The sequence below is a fragment of the Symsagittifera roscoffensis genome, chromosome 6 (assembly GCF_963678635.1).
Source record: "Symsagittifera roscoffensis chromosome 6, txSymRosc1.1, whole genome shotgun sequence".
Lineage (NCBI taxonomy): Eukaryota > Metazoa > Xenacoelomorpha > Acoela > Convolutidae > Symsagittifera > Symsagittifera roscoffensis.
In genome coordinates, this window is record NC_087067.1 from 27,161,993 (window position 1) to 27,173,746 (window position 11,754).

The 11,754-nt window shown below is 33.8% G+C and overlaps 1 protein-coding gene across 1 annotated transcript; it reads left to right on the forward strand.

The window, feature by feature from the left end:
• The first annotated feature begins 320 nt into the window (after window positions 1-320).
• On the forward strand, window positions 321-11,642 carry LOC134848112 (pyridoxal phosphate phosphatase PHOSPHO2-like). The gene is made up of 3 exons (XM_063865458.1): window positions 321-723; window positions 5,350-5,636; window positions 10,879-11,642. The coding sequence occupies exons 2-3, from the start codon at window positions 5,372-5,374 to the stop codon at window positions 11,385-11,387; spliced, it is 774 nt and encodes a 257-aa protein (XP_063721528.1). The 5' UTR covers window positions 321-723; window positions 5,350-5,371; the 3' UTR covers window positions 11,388-11,642.
• Window positions 11,643-11,754: the final 112 nt, after the last annotated feature.

The window sequence follows — 11,754 nt, forward strand, 5'->3', positions numbered from 1 at the left end:
TTTTTGCGAATTAAAAAAATGAGAGAGGGGGGGGGGGGGGGTGGGGGATATAGAGTTCAATCATTGCAAAAGTTTAGATGACAACCATTGAAATAAAGACAAAACACGCAACTTGAAGCACTTCTTAGAAAAGAAAAATTCAGCGAAAACAAAAGATTTAGTGTATAACTTACTTTTTGTTTTTTAACGCTGTAAAAAATGATAAGAATTTTAAATCTGCACTTTCACCGGTAGGGTAGAAGACGTAGTTAGGATAAAAAACTGGGTAACCGGGTCCGGCTGGTCCTTTGTTTGACAGGAAAAAAGAATTGCGCCGGTTGGGGAACGGAGCGCGCTATAGACTCAAGTTGAAATAAAGCTGCAATTAAATTAATTCTTCCCTTTTGACTTTTAAATTTGTCCCTTAAGATCCAAATTTGACTTGCCATTGGCGTTTTTCAGAGAGAACTCGTTCCAGATTTAAACACTTATTTCTTCCTGAAAAAAACCTGAAAAGACTCCCATTAAACCTGATTAGACCTGAAAATAACTGTCCAGTTCCAAAAAACAGCCGCTCAATTCAGGGAAAACCCGCTGCCACAATTGATAGAATTCGCGAAAGTTGGACGCTGCCATTGATAACATGCTACGGGCTGTCAGTTTTTAATTAGTCAAAACTGAGCAGCTTTTTCTGCTTTGTTTTCTAATAGATCTTCGGTCTTTACTGCAGAAAATTTCAAAAAGGTGAGAAAGTATTTTCATTTTTTAGAATTTGCTGAATTTATTTGGCATCAGCTGTGACCAGTGTAACACTGTTTGTTCGCCTCCAAGCAGTAACAAAAACTTGAAAAAAGGTAAACTTTGGCTTAAATTTTTGACGATTTAGAACGCCTGTTCAGTCGAAGTGCCCACGTTTTTAAGACATTGAAATGCAACCGATATGTTAGCTCTCGAACTAAGTCAAAAAACCAAAAAAAAAATTGCACAAGACAGTTCAAACTTCCAATTTATAATTTAGTAAAACAGTCAAACTCATTCCCAATGATAAATGTTGAAATATAAATCGAATTCAAAAACTGGTTGAGCTCACACTGGAACAAAAATCTACACAAAGGCAAAGCAGAACTTCGCACCGATTACAAAAAAAAAGAAACAGGAAAAACTTAAAAAGGAAACTCTTTGCCAAACCTAGCAAAAATTTATTTGGCAGTTCATCAGACTTGAAGTTAATTTAGAAAAGCATAGTCAAGAATTATAGCAAAACCCCCAAATAAACAAGGTTAGCCCGTTGCTGTGCAAAAAGCACAGAATTTTCCGACCTCACTCACGGGAAAAAAGTTTTTCTTCAAGTCAGTGTCTTTTCTTGTAGGTCGTATGATAATAGAATTATACAAAAGCGTAGAAAGATAGTGATTAAAGCTTAAACCATAAAATTTTCTTTAAAAAAAAAACAAAAAATATGAAAAATTTTTCCAGAAAAAACTTTTTCAAACTTTTGCACTTAAAATTTCAAATTTTTCGAAATTTCTTTTTGCCAGACATACTTCAAACAAAGCTTCCAAAGAAGTAATTTTAGACTAATTTGCTAGTTTTCATATATAAACAAGATTTCTCAAACTTTTGGCGTCTAAGTCCTTCCAAATGTTTTCAACTAGCCTCTGTTAAGACTTTGAAACCTATTTTTTTTCACTTGCGAGAGCAAGTGACTTGTAAATAGTTGCAGAGAAACGACATTAACATGATAAAAAAAGTGTTTATTCGCTACTTGACGTCAAAAAGGTTAAATTCTATGTCCCGTAACTGTAACTATTACTCTATACCTTAGCTTTTTACTGTTGTCAAAAAATCTTTTGAGGGCAAACAAAACCTGTTTAAAAAAGCATAGAAAACTTGTTCAAGCCAATTGGAAACAAATTTGAGAAGAGGGAACATTTTTGAAATTGGGAACATTTTACACTGTTACAAACTCATTCAGGCAGCAAGACAACTGCGTTGATACGGTGCAGTCTTAAATACTCTAAAAAACAATAAAACCACTAGAATGTAAAATGGTATAAAATTTTGTCTGAAACAAATTTTAAAAAATTATAATTATTTAAAAGGTCAAGGCAAAAAATTACTTTGAATTATCCAGACAAATTACTCAAATTACTCAAATCCAGACAAATTACTCAAACTATCCAGACAATATAATGCAAAATGAGGAAAAAATTCATGCGGCTCATAAATTATTCCAAGCTGATTGAGACTAATTTTTACAATTCTCTTCCTTTTTTTTTCGGAAAGTTTAAACGATAAATTATAAATCAAAATTTCGTCAAAAGTTTTCAAGCAAACAATTTGCTTTACAAAAGCAGTTAAGTTCGAGCTTTTTTATGCTCGCTTCATAATTGCTGTTTCGGTTAGCCAATTTTTTCAGTTGCGTTGTGTTTCACAAAATACATACTTTAGAGAGACCATCAAATCAAAATAAGGTTTATTTTAATTCATGCATTGCTATTCTCCGCAGTGGTCGGATGCTTTTTAAAATTAAATTTAAAATTTGATAATTATGAAAAAGCATGACAGAAAAACGGTGCACTTTCTAGCTTTACAGCAGTACAATATGAGCCCAAACTCAGTTCAGGGTCGGATGTCGGAAAAAGTTCTAAGATCTACTTACAGATATGAATCGAAAGCTCTAAGCGGTTAAATTTAATCATAATAATCATAATAATAATAATAAATTGTTTGCAATTTAGATTACATTCACTGCAAAAGTTACCACTTTTACAACAAAATGAAATCTCATTGCGAGAACGCCGTGGAACTTTGCAGCCCGTTTTCCGGCGCCTCTGATCTTGCTACGACTTCTGTTAGTTTTTAACATCGATAGTTAATCACGAAATCAATAAAAATGATTTAGTAAAAAAAACAATTTGAAGCGAAAAAGGGTGAATATTCAGCAGCATACCTACCCTTGACAGCAAATTCTTTTTTAAATCATATTTTTACTCAAAAATGAGTTTAACCAGCTGATAATTTCTTTGAGGAAATTTTTCCAAAAACTCATGATTCAAGATTTTGAATTGATATTCTGTGCAGCTCTGATACCTGAATACAAAATCTGGGTAGTGTTTAAGAACAAAAATGAAGAGTTTTCTAATTCTAACATTTATCGATGTTTTTTTATAACCCTTTGATTGCACAGGTATCTGCCTAGCTGAAACTCTCTTATTCAAAATTGTATTTACAGCTCCTGGAAATGGCCGATATGCACTCTTTTCTCAAAACGTAACATAATAACTTTAGTATTTTATAGATATGTAATTTTTTTACGAAGTATATATTTCGTTTTTGTCCTATTTCTTCGAAGCTTTCGTTTCTTCTCTTAAAACAAATAATTTTTATAAGCCGTTTCAAGTTCAATTATTTCTAATTTTGTTTTATCTGTTGACGCATAACCCAAAACCCCGTACTGCAAAATGGGTTTCACATGAGCGTCATATGCTTTCAGTAGTTGATCTTTACCTATAACTTTCCTCAACTTGAAAAACATATCACAAAACCTCGGCAAATTGTTTTCGTTTTTTATAAAAAGATCAGAAAAGGAAAGCTTAGAGTCAAATTGAATACCTAATTATCGGAACGATTGTTCTTCTTCAATAAATTTTCCATTAATTTTTACATCTGATTTTCCGCTGCTCTTCGATAGTAGCATTGTTTTTGTTTTATCTTCATTTAAGGTCAGCTTGTTTTTTTCCAGCCAACTTGCTGTTTTGTCCACTGCTTCTTAGTGTTTACCGGTTAACTCACTGTTTCTAGCTGCTGTTTTTATGACAGTGTCCTCTGCATAAAAAATCAGATTTCTTTCACTAATGTCATGTACCTCATTATCATTTATATAAATGATGAAAAGAAGCGGGCCTAGTATGGTTCCCTGTGATGCACCATAGTTCATATTTTTATTTTGAGAGTGTTTGGTTTTAGCGGCAACGTATTGTTAGATTTCAAAAGAACCAGTACAGGTCCCCGAAAACCATATGCGTCACTTTTCTCAATTAAAAGCATGTGGTCAACTGTATCGAAGGCTTTTTATGGTCAATGAATGTTAATTGTGTCTTCGTATTATTAGAGTTCCAATCTTGACGCACTTCTTCTATTAGGTTTATCAAAGCATCAATTGTACTCCTTTTTGATGTGAACCCAAACTGGTAATTTTGTAATAAGTGATAATTAGTGAGATAATGGTTCATTCTGTTATAGATGACCCGCTCAAAAATTTACCTAAAGCTGGTAAAAGAGAAATTGGTCTGTAATTTGATGGGTATATTTGCCTTCTTTGAAGAGAGGTATAACTTTGGCAATTTTGAAAGTGTCTAGAAAAACTTGTCTATCCAAACATTTTTGTAATACTTTTGTCAAAACTGGGAGCAAAACTCGACAAATTTTTTTCAAGTAGTAGAAATTAAATTTTATCAAAAAAATCTCTTTTAAAATGATTGCCAAACCTTTTTAGAAATTGGCAATTTAAGCCGCCAGATTTCATCTGATCACTTAATCAGAAATTCGCATTAAATGACAGTCTAAATAAAAGTTGAAGTGCCGTTTTGAAATTCTCATCATCTTGTGTCGAAAAATAACACGATTCCTACTGAATTTGTTCTTGTTCTTGTTTCGACTTTTTTTCGCAAAAATGAAAGAAAATGGTTTGATACTTTTCTGCTTTTGCTCAGTATTCGCTTAGTCTATTTTCAATTACAATGAACTATAACGATATCAAATGAACCATTTCTCCAATTGAGATTTAATCAAACTTAGCAGCCTAATCTTGAATTATGCAAGGCTTGGAGGGGAGAGAAAAACCAGCCGTGTTTTGCACTGATATCAAATATACAAGACCAAAAATATTTATAAAACCAATGAAGATTAGGTTATTGAATGATATGAAAACCTAGATGAAATGTGTACCCAAAGGCAAGTATTTCAATTAAATGCCATTTTGAGAGACTGAAACAATCAAATCTCCAAATTGAGTATACAGCAGATCTGAATGCTTTGAGCCCTGAATTAGTTCCAAGAAACAGATTGTGCCTGAAAATGTGATTTATTGGAAAACATTTTAATTTTCATTGCTTTCGGCAACCTTCTGTTCAGATTATTTTTAGTCGCCAAAGGTTCAAATTGGAAAAAAAAATGTTAAGATCAGAACTATTTTTATATGGTCGCTATCAAGAATATTAGATGTAATTTTTTTCGGATCAGTTTAATTTTTTTTCAAATCTCAGCTCACTTTACCTTCTGTAATGTGGCTGGAGTAAAATTTAATTTTAAATTCGTTCTCTTTTTATTTCGTTAAAACAGCCTTTTTAATCCCATATTCCTTTACAGCTAAACGAACAGAAACGCCGAAATGATAACCGACGAAGGCAAAAACGAGCAGCATTTTCTTGTCGTGTTGGATTTCGACGACACTATTGTCGAGGGAAACTCGGAGGAGAGCGTGAAATCTCTGCTGGAGAGTCGGGACATTCAGTTCCCATGTAGCATGGTAAATCACTACGAGAAACACAAGGATTGGAACTACTACATCAATTTACTCTACGAGTTCTTGCACGAGAATGACATCAAGCAAAAAGACATAGTGGATTCACTCCACAAAATTTCATTCGTCAAAGGTCAGATTCGAGTTTTTAGTAATAACTTCTCTGTATATATATATTTCATACTTTTTCTTAGAATTCAAAAAAGGCCTGTTCATCATTTCTGACTTTTTTTATAAATCGCCAATATAGATTCCATTGAGGATGTTTCTTTTACACAGAAGCGAGGAAAATGCAAAAAAGAACTCTAAAGAGGCAAAATAAAGAAAACAATTAAAAATACAGCTTGAGAAAAAAATTAGTGAAATTAGGAGTATCACGTTCTCACATCTGCTCTATGAAAGCTTCTAATTTTTCAAACAAAAGCCACCATTAAAGCAGCTACGGTTTCTATCAAATTGCCAATGATACGGCGCAACAAATCGGCAAAAAAAAACTATTTCAATGTTTCGGATTTGAATTTTCGACCTGTTGATTAGGAGTCTCACGTCCTCGCATCAGCACCACGGTCACTTGGAAGTAAATTAGTGGCCAGGCTAAATCTGGATCCACCTAATTTACTATTTTAAATCAAATATTGTAGTGATACGGAAATGCGTAATTTTCAAAAAAGGACTTAACGGAAAAATTTTGTGATCTCTGCTGAAGTAGGGAATTTGTTGCTTATTTAAAGGAGAAAACACCACTCGTTCATTCAAATGAAGTTTTTATCTCAGCTTTGGCTGGGTAGTTTTCGAAAAACGCGAAAAAGATTCCAAAAAAAACGATCAGAAATCAAAAATTTTTCCTTAGCCTATAATTTTCTCTACTTAAGCATGGGAATAGCTTCTTCTGCAGGGAAGACGTCCATGTCCACACCTTAATTTTTAGATTGAACCTTAGACCAAATTTATCGAGTAGTTTTCGAGAATCGTGATGACATTTCTTAGAAAAGACGGTTAAAATTTAAAAAATATTTCTAAGTCAATATTAGCTTTTCTACAAAAAAAATGAGGTGAAAAAGATTGCACAGAAAATCTAAGCCCCATATTAGTTTGAATCAACTATCAACCGCAGAATCAGTAGGTAACTGTTATTTAGAAAAAGAATAAATTTCCAAAAAACGGGCTAAAATTCAAAAGTTAGACTTATTCTAAGGCCACATGTTTTTTTTTCAAATCACACGACATAGCCGCTTGCGCAAGAAAGAGTAGCATAACAAACCATATTTCTTTCGAATGAGCTCATAATCTCCAACTTGACAAGGTAGTTTTTAAAAGGAGTGAAAGATTTAAAAACTTACAAAATGTCAAAAAATTGGTTTGTTTGAGGCCATAATTTTTTTTCTACCGAAATTAGATGAAAACCGCTCGAGAAGGGGAGATCCCGAAAATTTGTTCTTTTGCTTGAAACCTTCATATCAGGATTGTGCTTTTAAATTTGTGAAAATGAAAAAATTAAAAGCAATTAGGTCAAAACTCGCTACTGAAACTTTCGAAGGCCGTTGAACGTGGGGCAAAAAGAAAAGAAACGAGCGAAATATGCAGGCACATACAAGAGCAAACATTTTCATGAATTTTTCCATTGGTTTTTTTTCGGTATCTTTGGTATCATCAATTTTTCATTGGTATCATTTTTTTTTTGAAAACCGGTCTGGTACTTTTTGAGAAAAATTTAAATTTCTGCGAAAAGTGCAACTTTTCCAGAGCGTCACCATCAGAAACAAATTCGATACATTTTCAAAAAAGCTGTCTTTTTTCAAACAGGAACTAACACTAGCAAAAAAAAGCAACAACATGTGCTTTCAAATTGCCTATGCTTAAAGAGACTTAAATATCACGAATAAAAGGAAATATACCGCCAAATGAGCACTTTTATTTGCGACTTAGTGGCAAAAAACTTCGTAATAATACACTACTCTTCGCATGAGTAATGAATGGAAACTTATCGATCTCAATACACAACGCCAATTGATTGGGCAGTATAACATTTGGTTACTAGCGTGAGCTGCTGTAACGGTAAAGCTAATTTTGCTTCATTCAGTAATCAGAGTTAATCAGAAAGACACAAAACTCAATTTCAATATTTTTATTTGTAAATTATTTGAAATCACAAGAAAGATAGCCCACTTTTGTGTAAATAGCAAAAAAATCTTCAAAGCACAGCTAGCCAAGCGCGGATTTGGGATTGAGGTGGCAGGAATTCGAGCCCCTCACTAACCAAAGGGTCCCCCCTTAGATATTGTTTCGTGACATCCATTTTTGGCCGACCAACTCTATAGTTTTTCTAAGATATACCAAATTCTACGCCAAAACCTACTAAATTTAAAGGGGAGCAAGCAATTTGGTGTGATGTCTGGAATGCTGAGACAATTCTTTAAACAAGCCAGAAAATTGCTGTCACCGTCAACTGCAACACAAAAACAAGAAACGATCAAAGAGAGTCGTTTTTATGCTGAATCAGCTTAAAATTCTTAAAATACACAGCTTGGCTTCATATTATTCCACATAATGCCTAGAAATCGGTTCCTAAAAACTTGTTAGCGTTGCAGTAAATTTATCAACACGAGGTCTTGTTAGTGCTCTGAGAGCGCGCGGAAAACCAAGCCTTTTGAAAATCTGGTATCACCACCTCCGCTACTAAGAAAACCATAGATCCTTTCCAGCAGCTAAAAAAAATTTGACTTGAAAAAAAACCTTTCAAACAGAAGCTAGCTTTGAATAATTTTGAGACTAGCAAGGATTGTCATTAAAATGGTTTGCCCCAATTCAATTTGAAATGACTCTTTTGAAAGCATTGGAAATAGAATTATCTTACAGGTTCTAAATATTAAAATATAACAATTGGTATTTGATCTTACGCGGTGAGGACCAAATATCACGCAAAATCTCGCCAATTTTCAAAACTCAAACCTCTATGAAACAATAATCACAGCTCAATGTCTTTTTGTTTCGATTTTCGAAGAAATTGCGGGAGTTATGCTTAGGGTCGTTTTTTAAGTCAGTCAATTTTGAAATTCTGAACAAAGCATTTTCTTTGAAAAACATCGGAGAGATATTGTTGTACTGAGCTCAAACTTAACAAGACAACGGACATGTAATCGTTTTTCTTACAGTTCCGGGGGTTTGAAATTTGCAAATTTGGTCATCTTGTTATAATTGACGCGCGATATTTTGCGTTCTTTTAACACGCGTAAGACGTTGCTGTTGTTGTTTTTAGACTCAAGGTGCGTGCCCGGTACGCTCAAACAAGTCTCAGAAACTTCGAATTTCCGAAACCAAAAACCCACAAAGAGTATGCGCACCCCTGTATGGGGAGGGTATGGTAGAGTAATTTCCGGCTGAATAAGCAGTGTGTCGGGTCCACCGCTTGAAGGCGGCACTTCCGGACTCTCGCGTAAACGGCGAATTATTGTGTTACAAATTGACTTGAGGCTAGCAGTTTAGTCTTTTTAAAATAATAAGAGACGTTTAACACATCCTTTATAACAGGTGGGATAATAAAACTAAAAAGGAAGAAAAAATCCTTTTTTTGGATTATTTCGTCAATTATTCAATCAAAAAAATTTTTTTTAATTGTCTTTGACGGGCAGTCGGAGCATTTAGGACCTCGCACTAATTCACAAGCAGTCTTGCTGTTTTGTGAATTTGAATTGCGAATGAGTGTAGAATATGTCCGTCGAAAGCTATTATTTCAATAAAAATTTGTTTAGAAAGTCTATTGTAGTTTATGTCCGTCAAAGAAGTCCAGTATAGAATATGTACGTCAAACATTAATATTTTGTTAAAAATAAGTTTATAAAAGTTGATTGTTACCGTACAAAAAACTATGCTCTTAAGATCGCTTGAACAAATCATGACCATTAAGTTTTTGAGAACTACTCATTGACCAAAGTGGTAGCTCGTGAAAAAAACATCGCGAATCATTGAAAGCATGATGTCAAGCATAGAGAAATGTTCACACGCATTCACTTCCAAAAAACGCATCCAGTTGTTCGGTCACAGATCAAAAACCGATATTCCATAACTGAGCTGACGTTGAACTCGATATGAAACTAAAATGAAGAAACTCAATGACTACTAGATTTTATAAATGAAAAAAAAAGATTTTTTTTTCATCTATTTTACCGAGAAAAAATCATTCTATCGCCCGATCAAGTTTGCTCTTTGCTTTTATCAGATGAACCTAATTTCAGAAACAGGTGGTGCGAAGTTACAAACACAGCAAAGAAGAAAAGACACTATAAAACAAAATTGCTCGTATCAAGACAAAACCCTGTATGTTCTGACTGCCATTTAAATGGTCTCAAATAGCTTTTAGTAAAACAAAACCTGGCAAAACTAAAAATTTTAGGCTGATCATATTAATATTTTAGAGTTAAAATTTGAGTCGTGTTTGGAGTTAATAAAACTAATTAGCTGCCTCAATTCAATTTGGAACGATTTTGTAGTGCGGGATAATTCACCACGCGTCTAAATTATAAAACGAGCAGTTTGGACAGATTCGTGGCAGGTTACTATAGTAGTGTGCAACCGTGGCCGAGCCCATGCAGACCAAGAGATCGATCCCTTAGAGACCAAAGTTTAATTGAAATTGGTTGGAAAAAAGCAATTAACCCGAGCATATATATCCCTCACTTTTTTCGAAAGTCTAACAAAAAAATGCACCGTAAAAGCTGTTCACACCACGAAAAAAAAACAATGAATAATTGGACTGCAATTTTAATGATGAGAGCGCATTTTATCGCGCAATAATCATCCCAAATTCACCAAAATAGCAATTTTCAAACACTGTAACTTTACAAAAGTAATCAAAAAAATATATATTTTTTGAGTTTAAGGCAACAAGATCTCTCAGATGGAATAAAAAATTCTGTCAAAAATGCTTAGTTAAATCAAAAAAATTAACTGAATAAAAAAACAACTCCAAGCATAAATATTCCGTACTTTTTTCGAAAGTCGGAACAATAGTTTGCCAGTTCCTTAAATAGAAAAATTGCAGCAATGATTGTCAGTTTGCCCAAAAAACAGTTTTTAAACCACCCGAAATTTATGAAAAAAATCAGTTGAATACCTCAAAATTTTGAGCTTATGGTTTTGATTTATATCAGATGTTAATATGCGTTCAAAAACAAAAATTTGATTCTGTCCGAAAAAAAATACCCATAAAGCTATTTTTCGGTCGTTTTTGTTATTAATTTCATAACTACGAGTTTGGATAAAAAACAAGGTTTCGTTTTGGGGTTTCAATCAAAGAGGCTGCAAAACCTGCACCCAAATACTTCGTATTCAAAAATGAGTGATTGGAACTGAATTCTCAAATATTCATATAATTTCAGGCAGCTTCGAAATGCTGCAGAAGGTCGCGGAGATGAAAAAGACACGCAACATCGATGTCATTATAATCTCGGGCGGAAATGTGCTCGTGATTGAGAAGATTCTGGAAAATGCTGGACTACGTCATGTGATCGATGAAATCCTGTCCAATCCAGTTTCCGTGGAGCCAAACGGACTGCTAAAAATCGGGTTGCTAAACACGCATAGCTGCAATTACTGCTTCAGCGGTGAAATGTGCAAAGGGGTGGTTGTTCGGAACTATCTCAACCGAAAAAAAGCAGAACGAAACATCGACTTCGACAAAGTTTTCTTCGCGGGTGATTATCTGAATGACATTTGCCTCTGTCTCGAAATGCGAGAGCAAGATTTCGTAATGGCCCGTCACCAGTTTCCTTTGGAAAAAGATCTGGAAAACCGAAAGGTCAAAGGTCAGCTCAAAGCCAACTTAATCAGCTGGAAAACGGGTTACGACGTGATGAAAGTTCTGGAAAAACAAACCGAACTAATTTGAAATCTGAAAACTGGCGCTCCGCTTAAAAATGCCACAAAAATGAGTTCCGGTTAAGCGCTTCAATAAGTAATTACTCAAATTTGAATTCAAATATTTCTGTATCATACGACAAACAATTTACATCTTTTTGTTGAAAATAAACGAAATAAATAGATCAAGGTTTCCAAAAGTTTTATACTTCGTAATTAGATTATTCGTGAAATTTTATTGCAGATTTTATTTCGAGAAAACACAATATACAAACATAGAAATTGAGAATCAGACAATAATTCAGATAAGATTAATTTTGAAAATAGACAAAAATAACTTTAATCAGATGCAAAAGAGGCTCTTTTCGCTAATTTTGAAAACTTACTTTAAAACTTTT